Source organism: Phoenix dactylifera, chromosome 15, assembly GCF_009389715.1.
Source record: "Phoenix dactylifera cultivar Barhee BC4 chromosome 15, palm_55x_up_171113_PBpolish2nd_filt_p, whole genome shotgun sequence".
Classification (NCBI taxonomy): Eukaryota; Viridiplantae; Streptophyta; class Magnoliopsida; order Arecales; family Arecaceae; genus Phoenix; species Phoenix dactylifera.
Genome location: NC_052406.1, coordinates 10,182,748 through 10,203,403, shown reverse-complemented (window position 1 = coordinate 10,203,403; position 20,656 = coordinate 10,182,748). Strand labels below are relative to the sequence as shown.

Sequence of the window (20,656 nt, the reverse complement as noted above, 5' to 3'; positions counted from 1 at the left end):
TGCAGCAAATCTAGTAGAATTCAGCTTGACAGAAAATCAGAGAGGTAGAATACCAGGCAATAGAATAAGGGTCTAGCGGCCCTTCATCCGTTCAGGAAATTCCGGATAAAGAAGGGCAAATTTTTCTGACGCCTGTACACATTTAGGTGGGAAGATTTCATGTTCAAACCAAACCTTATCAGTGGGCTGGTCAATAACTGGAAAACTATGATACTACCCCAGTTCACATTATGACATATGGGGCAATTGCCTCATACCTTGAAACTGAAGAGCTTCCATGCACCTGAATAAATCAATCAATTCATATACATCAGATATACAGCCTCTTGATTGCATTATCATCATATTTTGGTGAATGGAATCCATCATAGCATCAATCCGACCTTTGGATCATTTCATAAAATATATAATTTTTGCATTGAAGTTCCTAAAGAAATTTTAGTAATTCATAGATATATGGAGAATCCCAAATAGAAAAAGAAGGGGAACAGAAAACCTCGCACTACTGTATCTTTTAACAAATCTCTGCAAGAAAATGGTCTGTGCAATACTTCGAGTGATCAATCATGTCAACCAGTGTTTCTCATCCCTGCTGCAATGCCATTGATCGTGATGAGCAATGCGTCTCTAAGTTTATTGTTATCATCATCACATCTCAATCTCCTCAAAATCTCCACCTGTAGCATGTTGATTGGATTGAGAAAAGGGAGCCTGCTCTCGATCAATCTCCTCAAACTTCGATTGTTCTCTGAAAGTTTCTCGTGACCACTGACAATCAACACGTACTTTTCTGTCTTCAGTAACTCCGTCCTCAGTTCTGCACCAAGGGCCCTTCTGCTCTCTTGTACAAGCACTTCGTCATAGTGCTTTGTTATGGGAATGTCAGCCTTTGCAAGCACCATTTCAATAAGATCTATAGTAGACTGAAAGAAAGGCCACTCCTTGTACATGGCTTGCAAGTCCTCTTGGTACCCTTTATCGCATGCATCCTTGAGGCCAGCTCCCACCCCAAGCCATGCAGGAAGCACAAAACGGGTTTGAGTCCATGCGAAGACCCATGGGATCGCACGTAAGTGCCCAATACCAGTTGAGGTCTTCCTTCTGGTAGGCCTGCTTCCAATGTTGAGGAAGCCAAGCTCAGCCTGAGGGGTGGCCTCATGGAAGTAGCCCAGAAAATCAGGATTGTCATATACAGTGCTCCGGTAGTGGTGGCAACTGGTCTTGGAGATCTCCTCCATGACACGGCGCCACTTCTCTTCTCTAGGGGGAAGTGGTGGGCGCATTGTTGCCAGAAGAACGGCTGTTGTGCAGATCTCGAGCTGCCTTACCGCTGTCTGGGGAAGACCAAACTTGGCTTGGACCATCTCGCCTTGCTCAGTTGAACGAAGAGTTCCCTGCCCACAGAAAAAATGCATTAAACTAGAAGAAATAGATGGTTGTCCATTATTATACAAGTTACATCTAGTGCTAGCAAGGGTATGGAGCATGCTGCATAGTTTAACTGTCGACACAATGAGATGAGAACTCATGAATTGAGTGAAAAAAGCATGCATTGAAAGCAGGAGAATGTAAAAGAAAAATCAAGATAATACCACTTAGTGATCTTCAACTAGAAGAATAGAAATTCAATGGCTATACATGTAATGAAATGTAATGCTAATCCACAATATATGAATAAGTTAGCAATTAGATGAAGTGGCTAAACATGTGTTCATTAGCTTCTTCAACAGGCTAACACTTTTAATGAAGATTATTCCATTCGTTGGTGGGCAGTGAATCTCACTAATATATCAAATTTAGAAGAGAAGTATGCAATTAGCAAGGAAAATCATAAAATGCACGCAAGTTGCTGTGGTAAGTATAATCAGGGCTACAACAAGATTAAATTGACTTCAGCTTTAAACATAGAAAGAACAAACATTTCAAGAAATAGACCTGAAGTTGAAAATTATAGATTACCATTACAGAACCAGGAGGCTGCGATTGTATGGCGAGATATGTGGGACCACCACCACGACCAATACTACCTCCACGCCCATGGAAAAGTGTGACTTTGATACCATACTCATTGCAGGCAGAAATAACATCCTCTTGGGCTTTGTACAGTTCCCATGCTGCTGTAAAGCGCCCAGCATCTTTACCGGAATCAGAGTAACCAACCATAACCTGACCATTTTTTCTTTTAGCTTCAGAGAACAGAGAGATACAAAGAGGGTTGGACATTACAATCACTAGTACCTCTTGGTGCCCATTATGGTTCTTTATGATATGCTCCCGATACCAGTCAATTGATAACAACTTCCTTATCACTGAACCAGCTCCTCTCAGATCTTTCACGGTTTCAAACAAAGGGACGACTCTTAACCTGTTTGAAGAGAAGGCCATAGTTACTAGTGCACTCATGTAATCATGTAAATAAGTGTAGTCCTCATTTTCATCCTATCAAGTTTAAAGACTAATTTATTGAAATATATCCAAAACAGCCAAGAACCATAGCGGGCTTGAATACCTTTCAACACCCAGTAACAAGCCTCTAAGCAAACCTAGGGCTGGAGGGCTTGATTCAAAAAAAGAAAATCCATTTGATTATCAATATGCAGCAAATTGCACAAATACATCTATGTACATATAGACAGAACACTCCCATTGACAAGAAGCTTATAACTTTGTTATTCTCGAGTTACTTTATTGATCACATCTTAAGTCACTTATTGGTAGTCAGCTTTACTATATCTTTTAAATCACTGTTATGTTTTCGCATATATCTCTGATATTATCTCATGCAACCCAAACATGCAGTTAGAATAGTTTATCTTACGTTCCACCGGGACACGGTCTTCCTAGTTCCCCGCTCACAGAAAGTCTAGCATCCTTCTGCAGCAGCTCTACAGCAAGAACATCACTTGCCTGCCATACATATAGTAGAAGATGATGATGCCATCAATGTCATATCTAAACCTTATTACAAACCAAATAGAATCAAAACTTCAAAGGCAACACAAACTTTTGCTCTGGAATATACATGTATTTTCACTTTACATCCATAGATTTTACCAAGGTAAGACGTACATTAGAGGCCATTGAAATCACGTATGCGCCAAGCGAATCACTTCCTAGTTCAGCAGCTACCCGGAATGTGTCGAGGACCTCTTTCACATCCGCAGCTACCTGAGAAGCTCCAAGTAATATAAAACTGGTTTTAGCTGAAGAATAGTGACAGAACTATTAGCATTAACTTTTTTCATAGCACAAGGAATCAGGCTCAATCAGCAGTATCAATTGTGAGGAGTGAGGACCAATTTCTTAAACAAGTAAACGAAGAATAAAAGGTTAAATTGATTATTTAGCAATTTCATTAGATTCAGCCAGTGCCAGCCTAATATTGACGTAGCTATCCTATTGATCATTGATGCCTATCAATTCCTATTTCTTAAGAAAACCTAAGAGACATCGACTGAAAATGCTACCTCAATCACTAGCTATTCCTTTTTATTTTAGTTGTATCAAGAAAGTTGCCAGAAAATTTCTTGGAGGTAAACGACACACAAGTAGTGGAGTGGCACCATACAAGACATGATCAGGGAAAAAGAGGACATGCTTCAAGTCATGCAAGAAAAAAAATGACACTGGAATAAAAGAGGCTGAGCATGTAGCTTATGACTGTCTATTTAATAGGTTGGTTTAAGAGGACCAGACTAGCTAGCGTAGGGACAAGAAACTAGTACCGGATCAACTTAAATACATATATCATTAAGAGTAAGATGAGATTTTCTTGAAAGATGGAAACGTTAGGGAATGACAAATTTTAGTTCCATAAACTGTTGACTGAGGATGGTGATTACAGAAACAATTTAATTAGAAGACGCACGATTAAAGACTTGCCAAGTTTCCCCCTTTTTTTCAATTCAGAAACAAGAACCGAGAATGTGTTAAAAAGGACGTAGAAGACAGTTAAAGTAAAGATTAACATTCATGGGAGACACTGAGTTAATTTGGTTGACTAGCTATCAATGAGATATATGAAATAGAAAAATGCCATTGATTGGATAAATATCAGGGCACCCATCTATGTAAAGAAAGTCATGTACAAAAATTGCACAACTTACATGGCTAAACTTATGAGAAAGGGTGATAAAACAGGGACTAAGAAAAATGAAGTTTATTAGAAGAACCTATATGGTTTTGCATTGAGAAAGCCAAAATAAACTGCTTTCTTGCTGAAGCAATCAATGGGACAAAGAAAAAAAATCCACATTGTTGTCTTGGAACAAGAATATCAGGAATTATTTGGAGAGGTGATAAAATGAGCATCAAGAAGCTCCATATTAACTTCAAAATGAAATTATTGAAGACTCAAATGACAGCACAGTGACAAGTGTTTGTAGTTGTTAAGTGTGTTCCTAATCATTGTGAGCTTACACCAAGGGTCAGCACCAAGCCCATATCCTGTTGCACTAGTCACTGATAACTTACTGCTAATGTTAAGGAAGATGTAACATCACAGAACTTTGAGGTTCATATTTTCTTCTTTAGTATTTGATTTCTCAGGGGCCTAAAAAGGAAAGACAGCTATGAATCTTAGTCTGAACACCTTCCAACTAGAGTTGAAATAAATAACTTGCATTGGGAAAATATATTATGGAAGAAAATAAATGACCTCTATTGTTGGGGGAACCAGAGGTCTCTTTCCTTTCAGCTCCCTAGTTAGAAATTCTAATTTTCTTTCTTCATCCCACTCACTGTATACACCCATATCTAAATATCTTGTAATGGCATCCAATGCTTCAGAATGTCGACCAGACTCCTACAGAGAGATATAAAAGAAACAGATTAATTGGTCTATCATCTCTCATATTAAAACTAACAAAGATGATGATAATGATGATGATGATACCTGACGCAGATCAAGCTTCATCAATATCATACCAAAAGTGGCAACCCTCCGTATCAGATCTGCCAACCGACCATCCGCAAGTATACCAGACCCACATGATTGCTTCAAAGTGTTCATCAAAGGTCAGCATCCGAATTATATAAAAAGATAAAGATTTTAAAATAAATATTTTAAAATAGAGAGTGATCACCTTGTATAGCACATCCATTTTATTGTTTCACAAGAAGTCCATGCAAATATATATAGAGAAGGCAAAAAATGGAGAATAAATGTGTTACCAAGGATTCATAACATAAGAGAAGTGGTTCAAGAAGTTGATCTGAAGTTTCATAATACTCCATAGGGTCATGTTCACAAGGAAGGTCCTCGAGGAGAAGCTCCAGCCGCCTCCGTGTCTTCATAAGCTGATTGAAATGTATTTCAGAAAGAGTAAAACTTGATGGCATATTTGAATTGAGACAAAGCTTAGAGTGTGCATCAGCCGCTGGTAGAGTCATTCATCCAAAAGATAAAAAATTTGAATCTATTTAAATCTGATATATTGCTTCTGTCGCTAATAAATGCTTCTGTTATAAAAATCAGAGCCAAAATAAAAGAAAATGAACCTTATCCATGACATTCCCAAGAACAACCCTGTACGGAGCAATTCCAGGACGTTGATGCAAGCTGGGCTCAAGAAGCTTCCGGAAGCTTGACCTGCCTACTTGAGATTCTGCAAATAGTTTCCTCTGAGCAAGAAGTTGGGTAGAATTTGTCCTAGGTATCTTTGATGACCCTGTAATGGATGACTGACGACTGAGGCCAGGACTAGAATTGCTGTCTGAAGAGGTTTGTCTCAAAATATTTTGACCAGAATCTAGAGAACTCTGAGCATTCTGCAATCAGAAAACATGTTCGACAAAAGCACTACTTACAACGATCTAAAATCAAGTAATAAAGTGACAGTAGATGAAAAAGCCAGAAAAAAATGCTCGTTTCCAAGAAAATATAACTAAATTATTGAAGTGGACAAAATTATATAGCCATTCTTAAAAATTGTCTTACCTGACGATTTAGGTTGCACGGAAATTCTAATCTGGGGTATTGGGAATCCCCATCTTTGCATTCTACATCAGCAAAAGCTATAGTGAATGATAATCACCATGGAGTTGCTTTTATACAATTGTTTGATGTGTAATCAGGTAGTTTTCATAAAGAAAAAGATATAACAAGCAAGGTGATGACTTATTTAGAGATTGATAATTTGGCGACAACATTTAAAAAAAAAATCTTGAAGAGATCATAAGAGAAGTTCTAATTACCTCTACACTCATTGATCGACATTGCTACCAGATTCCTATTGGTAAGCAGCAACATCGTTGTCACAGTTGCTTATGTGAGATGTTACAACTGCTACTTTATTACATTTCCACAACTTCACATTATTGAATGTTTCAGAAACCAGTGATAGGCCACAGATCTGTATAAGGTGATTTAACTGCCATCCAGTTTTATATATCCTTCAGCTTCTGAGATATTTTGGCATTGAATTACCAACAAATAATAGTTAACAGAGGAAAATTAACCAATTAATAATGATAAGAATTCCTATTTAAATTGAATTGGTGATATACTGCATGAATGAAATCAATCAGCCTTGTCTTTTTAATACATGTAGTTATGTATATCAGCACTAGTGTTGTAATTGTAGAACAATTTCGAGAATTATGTGTCACACATCTATCTGTTCCATCTTAAACTCTGTCCTTTTGTTGAAAAATAAGCCTCCCTCCTAATCACCTTTCCCTATTGGCTGACTTCAAAAAGTGAAGTTGGAAGTGATCATATTCTAATTCATGTTCCCTCCTAACCTCCATCCAAAAGGCTGGGGCCATGGCATAGGTCCTGAAGGTGAAACATGGTGGACGATAGGCATTCGGGTGTAGGCTTAAGTTAAAGCTTATGGAGGGTGGTGAAAGTGATGCAATTTCTGTTCCTTCTCTTTTTCTCTTTAACATGCAAGTGCATCTCCTCATGGTGGAGCAAAGGGGTGTATATAGGTGCGAGTGGTGTGTTGTGATGTATAGGGTGAGATATCTAGTGTTTTTTCAGATTGCCTATCCATAAGATGTCTTGTCGATGAAGAATGTCAGCCATTGACCAGGAGCTCTCAGTGTAGATGATGAAGTTTGGGTGCTGAAAAGAAGCCTAAGTTGTGAAAGGAGTCTAGCTTTCTGGCTATGTGGGTGATAAGAGTAGAAAAGACAAGGGTAATGAGAGAAAATGCTAAAGCTAAATAAAAAGAACAGAAATGCTGCCTTGATTAGATACTTTCAGAGCACCCAACGTGAAACAACAATTCAGTGATGAAATGCGTAGACCTTTCTTTACCTGTACAAGAAGGGAAATAAGCACCAGCAGGGAGCTGCGCGGGCAATGCTGAGGTTTGCTGACTGTTATGCTTAGAATGGTTTATGGACTGATTCCAGCTTTGAGAGTGTCGATCCTCAGCTGCTGATTCTACAATATATATGTAAAATAAATCTATGACCCCCAAAGAATTGATTGTGCTGTTTTTCAAATGGAAATCATAACTAAAAAATTGCTGCCAAAGTATCATTTCAGTTGGTTTGAAAGAATTTCAGATAGCAAAGCAAACAAAAGTTTTAAGACGGGCACAACAAGAATCTAGATGTAGATATTGATAGAAGGATTATTCTACCTTGCCTATTCTTCAGAATGAACTTAAATTCCTTGAGCATTCACATATTTAAGCTCAATGACTCATCGCTTGCCATATCTTCAAAAGAGCATATTACATGCAATCCTTGGTTCCATAAACAAACTTAGGGAATATTATACTGTTCATATCTTGTTCAAACATTGACCATTGTATTTAGTAAATTCTCCCACTTCATAAGAACATTAATCATGACTGGCAGATGTTAAAGTTAAACTGCCAACCTCTTGATTTGGGTTCCATAACAAAAATAATGTACATTATATGAAGTTGTAAATTTGACAACAAATAAGAAGACCACATATGTCAGCATAAAAGAAGCAGCAGACAATTTGTAATGAAAAAGAGAAGTATCAATGAACCTTCTTGTGGCAGTAGACAGATTATGCATCTTTTCTGATGTAGCTAGGATAATGTTGTAACTTTATATGTTTCTTTCATTACTTTAGAAATTTTGCAAAGGGAAAATATAAGATATCCTAAAAGGCTAAAAAGAATAGGGATGAGAGATAAAAAAAAATAAAAAAAGAAGAGCAAAGAAGGAAAACTAGAAGAAAAGGTGAAGAAAATGAAAGAATTGAAAAGATACATCCTTGAAAAATGAAAGAGAAGGAGAAGGTTTGGACCTTGGAATTTAGAAGTACAGAATGAGTATCAAGAAAAACACAAAAAGAAAGGGCCAAAGGGCAGCTTCTTTTGATTGAGAAAGAAAAATAGGGGAAAATAAGTGAAAGAATCCAAGATATGAGAGAGAGAGAGAGAGAGAACAAAGACAACTGAAGGGGAAAAAGAAAGGACAGTACTAATAAAAGGAAAAAGGAAATGAAAATAATGCAACTGAACATTTTAAAAGAAAAGTGACTGAAGAAGAGGACCCTGTGATGTATTTATGTGTGTGGGCACGTGTATATCCAAGTCAAGTGCATAATAATGATTTCATGATGTAGCAATATATAACCTAAAACTTGAGATATAGCTTAATTAGTACTCAAATTTGTCATTAGAGTACTACATCACTCAACACTAACCCATATTAGGAGGCACTTAATGCAACCTAGGATTCAGATGTCAGTGCCTAAGCAACCCATCCCACCTAAGCACAAAGGTCATCGGTGGACCAACTAAGGATCCACTCATGACAAGAGTGCCTTACCCTATAACATATGCATAATGATTTACTCCCTGCTGTCCAAATTAATAAACTATATTTCCTACTCTTTTCTAATTTTGTCTCATCAACAGAATTGAAGGCGACTATAGGCATCTAACAAAGTCGCAAGAAACCTTTTTTCTTACTTCTCTTGTATAATACTTCGGTTTTCTCCCTTGTGAGCAGCTTTTTAACTCTTGGGTCTCACTAGTTTATAATTTAAGCATGTGAAGACTATCTGCAGAAAACCTGATGTGATAATGAAAAGAGTTAAAATGTGCCTTCAGTAGGAAGACTACATGTGCAAGCAGCGCTCTTGGTTACAAGGAGCATAATAGTTGCATGTTGTAAAATAAACATACAGCAGCAAGAGTTGGTAGATAATGCAATAGTCGCTCAAAAATCTTAGAATGAAATCATTTTTAAACATAGGACAGGATTTTGCCTAAAGGGAGAACTTGGATGCTTAAAAATCATAAAATGTAGGATTTTGATTCTATTTAGCTTTTCTGTATTTTTAAACTAATGGCAAGATGTTATCATAGAAAATATTCTTATAGAGACATAGTTGTTTTGCATGTTTCTAATTTAGGGGCTTTAGTTTTATTCATAGAAAAGCCATTTCTGAAATATATCAGATTGCATTGAAAACCAACTCTATCATGCTTTGGATAAGCCTCAAATTCAGCAAATTTCTTGGGGGTTTAGTTTCATCACTATGGTTTTTATTTCACATGCTCATACCAACTCAGCTGATTTTCCATTACCTCATTCTCCATTAAGTGCAATTGCTAGCTCCTAGTTTACCGCATCTACATACAACCATGCTTTAATGAATTAAAATATGAGCTAGCAAACCTTTAAGTAAGATCTCATGTGCTAGGCTTGCCAACTTATCACTACATCTGTTCATAGATAGTTCAAATCTGAGATTGTCAACTTCTCGAATGTAGAGCTCGGTTGCCATCCATCGTGACAACAGAGAAACATCTCTCGTGACCTGCAGCAAAAACATTACAAACATGTTAATCTTCATTTTTCTATGGAAAGATTTGCATAAAATAAAAAATAAATTATAAAAGAACAAATGGACAAACTGGATACAATTCATGAAAATTCTCTCATATCTGAAGCATTGAAAAGAAAGGGCTGAACAAGGAATAATTTTCCCGAATAATTTTCCCAAATAATGTTTGCAAGTTATTCAAATCCTTTCTTTCATGATGTAAATTTATTTTTTGTGATATCTTTATGCTTCATATCTCCTTTCCTTTGTGCCTTTTACGAGATATTGCAATATCTTTATATACAAGGATGTAATTGTAGCAGCCAAAAACTATGATTTATTGGCATTTTAGTAATGTCCTCGTAGACTTTGTTCTTCCTTCCAAGCTTGTTCTTAGAAATTCCCTTATAAAGGGATGGTGGCTTCATCTGATTTTTGCAGAGAAAGGACAAATTGTCGAAAACCTGTTTCATTTAAAAGGTGCACAATAATGACATTAGCATACTGGTGCATATTACTTTAGTATTCTTCATTTTATCATATGTAACCCAACATTCTAAACTCACCTTAGAGCAATTAAACCTGTCAAATGGCTGGAAAATTTATAACAGGTGCAGTTTGCACATTTGCTTGGCCGTGAGGTGATAAATAAAATGGCTTCAACTCTTCCATTCAACGATCTCTTAAGATAATAGAGATCCTGTACTAAATAAGTTATTCGCCTAGCTGTATAATTGTCTGGGAGTAATTTCCATAATATATGTTTCCACTAATGTTTGTAAATAAAAGCCAGTTTGTATCTATAATATACAATAACAAACATCCACAAACAATCAACAGTTTGACGGTAAAATTGACTGGAATCTGGACGAGTGATTTGGTATATCTTCATCATGCTTTCCAGCTCAAATACATAACATACATGGGTTAAGCTGTCGTCATTTTGTGTTCTAATTCTAAGTGTGGGTATATCTAAGTTAGTTACCCCGAGGGAAATAACAAATGTTCTTGGTAATTCAACTCTAGCTTCTTTATGGAGTACCCAGACAAATGGAAACAATGTGGGGCAGCTCTTCTGTTCTTGGAAACACAAATATCTTAGCAAGCAACTTAAGATCATCAAACAGGAACAGACTTCTTTAGAGAACTCCACTGTGAAAATTGGAGATCTAATGCCAAGTTAGTGGCACAATCGGCATCAGTCTCTATAGTCCATACAAGCAACAATAGCATAATGGAAACAAAGCTTGCCTCATCACACATCACAAAATGATGACAGAAAGTAGAGCTTACTTTTGCTGTAACATTTGGATTTCCATCTCGATCACCACCCATCCATGAGCCAAATTTAATCGGTGTGGAAGTTAGAGGAAGCGGCTTACCAGTGTGCTGCAATAATAGAACAATAAAATATAGAATAAGAACTTGTGTTAAAAATTTTCATAATCATTTGAAGAAAAAAAGAAGAAACGGAACCTTTTTCAGAGCAGTGCTGACACGACGTAAATAATGAGGTACAGCTTTCCAAAGTGATTGCTCCACAATGTGTAGGCCTATGGAAAGGAAACAGCAAATATTACAAAGATAACCTTCAAGGGGGGCAAATAGTATGGCGTTGCTCAAGTGTTCCTCCACCTAACAAGAAGAGGTCCTGGTTTCAAGTCTTGGGTGGTACATCCCCAACCATCAGTGGACCCTAGTAATTACATAACCAGGTCTCTCTCTCTCTCTCTCTCTCTCTCTCTCTCTCTCTATATATATATATATATATATATATATATATATATATATATATGGCTGGGGTGGGGAGTGGCTTTTGAACAAAACATAAAATTTTTACCAGCCCTAGCTTCATCAACTGGAGTAGGTTTGTGACGCCTCAGTTCATCAGTCTGCCATAATGAAGTCATCTCTCGAACCTACAAAGCAAAAAATTCATGTGACAATATGGACAAAATAAAGTCTTGATATTTAATAAACTCTGATTAAAGAGTACCAGATCCTCTATGAGCATTTCTTTATCTTCATGGCTAAGATCAGGTCGGTCATTAAACTCCAAAAGATGCTGTGATTTTGAGGTCAGTTTGTCACAAAAGAATTCTCAAAAAAAAAAAAAAACAGAGAGTAGGAGCTAGAATTGGAATTAATAAAGCAAAATATATAGAAAATTCGACAAGAAATGACAAAGTATATATCAAACGAAGAGTGATGTCCAACCGAAGAATGAAATTTGTAAGGATATTCCTAAGATGAATAATCTTTCATGAACAAGGTGCCTTCATTGCTATATAATGCTAGACATGCATGCGCAGGTCCAAACAGCCTGCTGCATCTAGGACCAAAGCCAACTGTGATTGCGTTCATGGCTATCAGTCCCTTTTTTGGATTTCATTGTATTCTTGCAATAACATTTCTTTTTTTTGGTAAAACCGGATTTATTATACCAATCTAGTAAAAATGCATCCATGTGAATCAGAAAATAAAATATGCAAAAAATAGAAGGAATATCCGATGCAGCAGTCCATAAAGTAGTTTTTCCTAATTATTGCATTCTTGCAATAACTTTGCTTATCATAATTTCGGGGTATTCGAGCTTCAGGTTGACTTTCCCAAACTGCAATGAAAACTTCAAAAATTTATTGTGTGTGATTGAAATGTCTACTGCCAACAATCTCCATGAATAAAGGTGACCATGACTTCAAGCTCTATGCACCATGACTTCTTGGCTCTTTTCTTTTGAACCCAGGCATGTGGATAGCACATGCCTAGTGCTAGTTCTTTCTAATGAAAAGTGCTAACCTAGTCTTTGACTACCCTCAAGAATAACTTTTAGGGCTTCAATTCATGTTGTCAAGGACATCTTAAGGCGTTTAAGGCCATTTGCAGCTCGTTAACATCTCCCAAAATGCATACAGCCAATGAATAGTGCTTGATGAACTCTGTTCCTTTTAGTCCTTCACCATGGAGGATTTGGAGGTTAATTCACTTCCAAATTATTAAGCATGGCCTCTACAACCAAAGTTTTAAATCCCATAGGACGGAGATGTGCCGGTTTTTCTATGGAATAGGATGTGCTACCGTCCCACCACATCCTGACACTTGAGACTGGGGATGTCCTAAGACGTGCCGACTGAGACGTTGGGACGATGGTGGAACGGTCTAGTCTCGACACATGGGATGGTACCCTGTCCTAGTGTCTTGCAGGACATCTCAAGACTTGAATCCTTGTCTACAACTTGGCATTAGGCTTCTCCATCCTTCAAACTATAACCCGAAAAAAAAATCTTCCATTAAGATTCCCTATCCCTTTCAACCATCTACTCTATTTTATACTTCAGTTTCTTTTTTTCGTTGATTGCATGATATTTTGGTCTAGCTACTTTTTCCTACACCATCTCCTAGGGCTAGAAAAAGGATGTAGGTCGGGCCAGCTTCGAGTCAAGCTTTAGGCCTGAATTGAGAAGAATCAAGTTGGGTTTGGGCCTCGAATCTGGGCCAAAAAAATTCAAATGGGCTTAGATCCCTTCGCCTTGCTCGAAGTCTGAACCCAACAGTAGGCCCAGTTCGAACCTGAAGTTGAGCACCCCGCCCCTTCTCCTCTTTCTATCTTTCTCTCAGCTCTCTCCCCTCTTCACTCTCCCTCTCAGCAGCCCCCTTTCTCTCTTCCTACTCTCCCTCCACAAAATTTTCTTCTCACGATCTCTCATTCACTCCTTTCTCTCGGTCTCCTCTCTCTCCCTCCCAATTTCTCTCTCTCGATCTTCTCTCCCTCCCTATCTCTTTACTCTCTCTCTCAATCCCAATCTCTTGATCACCTCTCCCTCCTAATCTCTCTATCCTCTCTCCCTCCCGATCTCTCTATCTCTTTCCTCTTTCTTCTCCCCCTCCCCCATGCTCTCTCTCTTTCTCTCACTCTCTCTCTTGTTTTACACAAGAGAGAGAGGCTCAAGCCTAGATTCAGTTGGCCTAGTTGGGCTTCAAGCTAGGCTTGGGTTTGGGCCTCAACCTGGCTAGAAGCCTGAATTTTTTCTCGGTCGGGCTTGGGTTGCATGGAAACAACCAAGCTCAGCCCCATTGCAGCTCTACTCTCTCTCCAAATCCCCACCCCCAACTGCATGCGATTTAACTAACTAACCCAAGCCTTTCTTTTGCTCCCTATCATTTCTATCCATCCTTTTTAGTTCAGTCATCCTAGTTAGGCTGCTCATTCTCTTGTACATGGACATATGTCTAATATATCCTCATCTTTCATATTTAAGCACGTGGATGTGTGTCGATGGCCTTTTATTAGCCTTACTTTGGTGGTTTTGGCCATCAAGTAATGCTTTTTCTGGCTCCATTTGCTTCCCCTAGGCTGTATGGCCTTCTAAATATTCCATATCTATCATAAACTCAGTCACCCTCCAATATGTTGACTCCTTCCCACCATTATGGAACATGCAACTAAGTACTTGTGATAAATATTTTTGGCTGATTAGAGTGCAAACTATGCTTCAATAGTTCAATGTAAACCTCATCTTGCCATAGGGTTAGCCATTGCTGTAGGTATATTGAAATTCTTCATTAAGCATGTAGAGAACAATGATAAGCACTGGTAGTTACAGTAAGATGAGTAATATTCTTGATGCAACGATAAGCTCATTTCTTTGCATTTTCTCATAAATGTAATTACTTGTTTTGCAATGAAGGTGCACTGGCACATGACATTTGTGGATGCAGAGATAAAAGTAGAAAATGGAACTAAAGAATATAAGTTCTGAGGTTAATGATTTGAGAGACAATAAAAATGAAACACACGTAAAATGCAATTTAGAGAACTATAATGGAAAGGAGCCCTGGTCAATTGATAGCAAGTGATATCTATGCGTGATCATTTTTTTCTTGGAGATTTAGGGGGGAAAAAGGCTGGGAGAGAGAGAAACATATCTAATTGAAACTAAACGATGGTTAAGTAGTTTGTTTGTAGCATGCCATTATGAATTAGATTCTTCTTTAAAGATAAAGAATAAGGCCCACAATTTTGTACATGCTGAAGAAGGCTGCACTAACTTGGTCAGCAGTAGAACCCATTTGGTGAAAAGTCATGGATAAAAAGCTTAAATGGTGAAAATCAGAGAGATTTTTATATGGAGATTGACCAGGATTTGTGTTGTAAAGTTATATGTGAAGGAGAAGGTTCAGAGACACAAAAACGCATATGATATTATATATATACACAAAAACGAACATATAAGAAAGAATATGGAAAAGCTAGCAGAGACTATGATGCCGCATACTTGGTAGGAAAAAATGGCAGAGGATTCATAAAGCCATATACAGTAGTAAGACTAGAAAGGAAATATCTAGTTGCTAATTATGTAACAGAATGCATCATAATGTGGAGAGGGCTTACCGCTATCCTAATGTGTTTATATTGCAAGGTACGCCTGTTTATTTGAGTAGGATGTGCTGTTAGAACAATTTCAACCTCCTGCAGAAATAAACAAGTAATGCACATTAACATCTCATGCAGTTCCTTAATAAGCATGCATGCCAAACATAGAGAAGACAACAGACCTGCTTGCAAACAGTCTCATAGAGCTCTTCTGGAGGAACTCCACTATGTCTCAACTTATTGAAAATATCATCACAAGATTTTGATAAATGATCAACATTGCGTGCCTTGCGAACCCTGCATGAAGAGATTAGAACAGTTTGACAAGAGAGCATAAGTATCATGATTGGATAATGATACTTACAATGCAACACTCCTTTTTTACGTTAATACCAACATGTTAGCATGGATTGCAGCGCATGTTTCTTATGTGGTGCCCTCGCAGCTAAAAATAGCATATTATTTATTATGACGAGCCAGGGTAACCACTCTTTATTGCCAAACACTATCCAAATATATCATAGAAATATCATTGATTCCCAAAAAAAACTGTTGCATAATTATGACATCAACATAGTGATGTCACACAGGAATAAATATCCCATTAGTTTGTTTATTCTAAAAAACCAAAGAATTTTCTTTTCCTATCAGAGAACATATATGCCTTTGTCGTGTGCAAATAAATTAATGATCATGAATTTAACATTTAGGTGCTGGTCGACACGGCACAACACATGTATGGTGCCAATGTATTACAGCACAAGACAATGGTAGAGTATTGGCTCTGTGCAAGTAAAACGTGTTAGTGGGTACCGAGCATGTCAGGCACCAGCATGGCACCATTTTTTATCATGCTAGTGCCGGGTTGGCATGCCACTGACATGGGATACTTTAATCCTATTGGCGGTGTGGCACCTGGAAAGTGCTATGTTGCAATCTTATAATTTCAAAAAGAATGTTATAAAAGAAAAAGTTTACAAAAGAAAAATCAAAGGATTGAAAAAGCTTTGCCTAAATTGAGGTGTGTGAATAACACTACCCTAAGAACGTGATTCGTCTCCTCATGCGGGTCTATGGCGATTACGTCTCCAAGGTGCAACAACCCGGCTCAGCTCAATCTTCCTTCAACGAGCACGATCGCTTGGAAGGCTAGACTCAATCTACTCCTTCAGTTGCCCAGAATAAAACATTGTGATATAAAAAGAAAAAACAAAGTGAGTGGAAGATAGTGGGAGTCTCTATCTCGGACTTATCAACACAAAGCACAGAGATGAAAGTGAATGTGATAATCTGTTGTTCTTCGAGCCCTGAACCCAAAGCCTATTTATAGACTCTGTCCTGGGAACCGAAGCGACATAATGGTTCTGAAGCTTTGTAATATTTCGGAAATACCATATCTCTTCAAAAACCAACGTACACTTCCGTAGCAATGTAACACTTTGAAAGGTGGCATCTGGCGAAAAGCATATGTGTTACGTGTTGCGCCCGCACCCCGCCACGCCAAATGTTAAAAGATTCAAGATCGGAAATAATTGAAGGATCTTTACTAGAATTTTTAGAAAATAAATTTAATTTGAATAAGCTTTTTTTGTGGTAAGCCGGATACGTTATATACCATTCTAGCATGACCACATCGAAGAATATTAGAAAAAAAAAAAGATGATGAACAAGGGGTGGAGCGGACTCGTAGCTTCATAAAGCCAACCACCAGAGTATTGTGCAACATACGAGGCGACCTAATCAGCTGTACTGTTCACCTCTCGGTAAGCAAGGATGACCTAAGAGGCCACACAATCCCTCAAAAGATTGCGGATGTCCTGCAACAGCGGGTGCTCATCACCAACCCTGACGTAGCCCTAGATCCACCCTATCACAGTCGTCGTCCCCTTCCAAATGGAAACACTCCACCCCCAAGTTGACCCGCAGGTGGGTGATTGCTTTCCAAGCTGCTCTAAGCTCGGCTCCAGGAACAAAAATGTCAGAGAAACGACTGTCCCCTGCTACAATCAGTCTGGAATTAGCATTTATGATCACAAATCCAACACCTCATCCTCCATCCTCATGCACACTACCATCGAAGTTCACATTGAGAAAGCTCGAAGATGGTGGCTCCTAGGAGAGGAAAATCGTCCGAGTCACTCCTAGAGCTGAGTGGGGGCCCCAAGATATCCCTAGCCATCCGAGAACCTCCGACAGACTGAGCCTGAGTGAACTCATCTGTATGAAGAAGCGCCCTATCAGCCACAACCCTCTGACTTTGCCTCTGTCTCTCAAAAATTCTGGTATTCCTGTCCAGCCAAATATGATAAGCAAGATAGGAAGCGCTAACTACCATAGAACTAGTGACCGGTCTGCTGATGGACCCCATCAGGTGAGCAAGAAAAGTTGCAAAATAAGCTTTTAGATACATAGCCTTTTCTAGCAAACTCGTTATTACAAGCGATTATATGCTTTTTTGATCATAATACTATTGTATAGAAATTATATCCTAAAAATTGTTATGTTGCAATTTTATATTTTCAAAAGACATTATAAAAGAAAAAAATTACAAAAAAAATCAAAAGATTGAAAAAGCCTTGTCTGGATCAAGATGTGTGAATAACATTGCCCTAAGAACGTGATTCACCTCTTTATATAGGTTTTGGTAATTACGTTCCCAAAATGCTAGACCCAATCGACTCCTTCGGTTACCTAGAATAAAAGATTGAGATAGAAAAAGGAAAAACGGAGTAAGTGAGTGGAAAAGAGTGGAAGCCTCCGTCTTGGACTTATCAGCACAGAGCACAGAGTTATGAGTAGATGTGATGATGAAGTGATGTAGCCACCAACCCACTCGTCAAGGATAGGATTTCTATGAAAGCAAGAGAACTTGCTTTTAGACGGGACTTAAAAAAAAAAGAGTTTTAAAGCTTTTGAAACAACTAAAAAGAAGGGGATAAGGTTACTTTTAAAAATTTAAATCTCTTCAAAATTTAAAAAATTCTAACAAATCCTTGGTAATGATATTGCAGCAGCAGCAATAACAACAAGAATAATAATAATAATAATAATAATCTCCGTATACCCTATACCCTATAGAAAAGGCCAGCTTTAATAGCAAAAAAAAAAATCAATTCTGTTCACTATGTTCTTGAATCAAACAATGAAAAATGTATATCATGGATACTCGTTTTCGTGATCAAACATTACGAGACTAATGTTTTTGCAAAAAGAATCACTGAAGTGGGCAAAGGGAATTCATGCCATCGTAAAGAAGAAACCAAATCACGAGCAAAGATCATTGAAAAGAAAGAATCAAATGCACAAACAATTTATAGGAAAGCAAAACAGGGCAGAGAGAGAGATGGAGAGAAGGCAACAAAAAAAAAAAAAGAAAAAGGAACACCTGTGATGGGTTTCTGCAATGCCCATGAGGTTGAGATAATGACTGAAAGCCCGGGCCAGCGACAAGGCTTCCTCGAGAGTCATCTTCGATATCTCTGTCACCAGCTGTTTCTCGAGAAACTCCGCCGTCTCCTCCATCCCCGCCGCTCTCATATTAACAGCACTCTACAAGTTTCAAAACGACGAACAAAACACGGAAAAATCTCAGAACTCAACAGCAAAAGACTAATTAAAATATTTAAAGGCAAAACGAAAACAAGAACCGAAGTAACAGCCAAGCATCCCACCCCCGCCAAAAAAAAAAAAAAAAAAAAACTGCAATACAAAAAAAGAAGATTTATCACCGAAAAAAGAAGGAGAAAAATAAAAGAAAATGATACAAAAGATGGCAAGAAATCCAGAGAACCATAACAGGGCAAGACTTCACTCACATGAACCGGGGGAAAATACATAAAAAAACAAAAACTTAAAAAAAAAATAGATGGATAATACACAAGATGAAAAATATATATATACGTGAATAATTCAAAAAAGCAGTAGATGAAACATGTAAAAGGAGAATAAAAGTCGAGAATGGAGAAGTGTGCACCTGAGCGAGGATCCTCTTTCTTTCGACGTTCTCCATGAACTGGGAGCCTAGCTCTCGGTGGAGCACGTCGTTGAGAAGGCTTCCTAGAAGCCGGCAATCGTCCTCGAAGGACTGGAAGGAGATCTCCTCCGCAATGTCGTCCGTAGTATCCGTCATTTTCCACCACCAGATGAGAACACGCCCGATCGGCGAAGAAATCCGATGGAACAAGCAAGAAAGAAGAAAAGAAACAGAGTCGTACTCGAGAGAGAGAGAGAGAGAGAGAGAGAGAGAGAGAGGGGGGGAGAAGAACAGAATCGGCGAGGCCAGAATCAGGGGATAAGAGAGAGAACGGAGAAATCGGGGAAAGAGGGAGGGGGGCATTAGAGGAAACTTTTTACCGTGTCATCGCCCCATCCGGGTCCGCCACGTGGCCGAGAAACCGAGGTTTCGCCTCCGAATCGGAGGACCACCGTAACGGGCGAAGGATGCGCAGTCGCCGTCCGATCGCGTGACTACTCTCGACCATCAAAACGGCCAGGGGACGAAATAACCGTGGGGCCAACGGTTTCCCCTTGATGTACGGCAATATCTCCTTCTGATATCATGGTTCAGGAGGCCGTTATTCCCACGCCACGTGGCGGAACCTGGGCTAGCCCCTGAAATACGCCTGCGATTTAGTTTCTTTCTGGCGTATAAAAGATTTGTTAATTTAGATCCGCCGCAGTCAACGGAACCTTGCTTCCCATCAACTTTCTTCTCGCATGGATGGTGACAAAAAGCTGGGTTTGCTTTTACGGACTTTATCCATATACATTCAACTTTATGGGTTTCTTTTAGAATGAAGGACCCTCTGTATCCACACCAAACCAACAAGGTCTCTGTCACATTATTGAAGGTATTTCCTTCACAGGGGCAGCTGCCTTGGACTCTCTTGGATACTGCAATCACATGCACACATGGATTCCTGTAACATTATTGATGTTGTCTTGAAACGGAACTTACGACCATCCTAAAAGTGTTGTTTTATGTAAAACATCAATGTGATGTTGTATTGGCATATTCAGTGCCATTATCTTATAGTATTAGATATGTGCATGTTGAAATTATTATCGAATTCTGTAAATGATGAGGATATTCAAAGTTAATATAGTTGTTATACTCGCCACAGAGAGTTATAGCAACATTTATTTATAGGTTGCTCTATCTTCTTATGAACAAATAAATCATAGTACCATTATCTTGTAGGCTATGTAGTTTCAAATTGATAATGGAGGGGTGTGACTATGGAGATTGTCCATTACAATTATAGGTACCATATGCATTTTTATTATTTTTGCTTAAATTCGCATATAGAAGTGCCTATTCTACTATATAACTGTTGAAAACTTTCAAAATTATATAATTATATATATATATATGTATGCATGTATGTATGTATGTATGTATGCATGTATGTATGTTTTGGGTGTTGTTTTTTCTGAAGAAAAGTAGGTGAAAAGAAGTGACTCTAGAAAGATAGTTGAAGGTAAAAAAAATGTGACCCTAAAAAGATAGTTGA

At 38.2% G+C, this 20,656-nt stretch overlaps 1 protein-coding gene across 1 annotated transcript; it reads right to left on the bottom strand.

Moving 5' to 3' along the window:
• Window positions 1-368: 368 nt before the first annotated feature.
• LOC103705833 (phosphoenolpyruvate carboxylase 4) lies at window positions 369-19,450 on the bottom strand. The gene is made up of 20 exons (XM_008789709.3): window positions 19,117-19,450; window positions 18,529-18,692; window positions 15,326-15,440; window positions 15,162-15,239; window positions 11,766-11,834; window positions 11,610-11,688; window positions 11,246-11,322; window positions 11,063-11,158; window positions 9,622-9,763; window positions 7,265-7,393; window positions 5,939-6,000; window positions 5,500-5,769; window positions 5,173-5,298; window positions 4,895-4,996; window positions 4,658-4,804; window positions 3,070-3,168; window positions 2,819-2,907; window positions 2,239-2,365; window positions 1,960-2,166; window positions 369-1,394 (listed from the first exon to the last, which is right to left on the bottom strand). The coding sequence occupies exons 1-20, from the start codon at window positions 19,270-19,272 to the stop codon at window positions 570-572; spliced, it is 3,159 nt and encodes a 1,052-aa protein (XP_008787931.1). The 5' UTR covers window positions 19,273-19,450; the 3' UTR covers window positions 369-569.
• Window positions 19,451-20,656: the final 1,206 nt, after the last annotated feature.

Excerpts from the sequence above, each read along its gene's own strand:
- LOC103705833 (XM_008789709.3), bottom strand. The coding sequence starts at position 19,272 with ATGACGGATACTACGGACGACATTGCGGAGGAGATCTCCTTCCAGTCC. Across the intron at positions 15,240-15,325 it reads ATGAGACTGTTTGCAAGCAG|GAGGTTGAAATTGTTCTAAC; the intron begins GTCTGTTGTCTT and ends TTATTTCTGCAG. Across the intron at positions 6,001-7,264 it reads TTATTTCCCTTCTTGTACAG|AATGCAAAGATGGGGATTCC; the intron begins GTAAAGAAAGGT and ends TTGCTGATGTAG.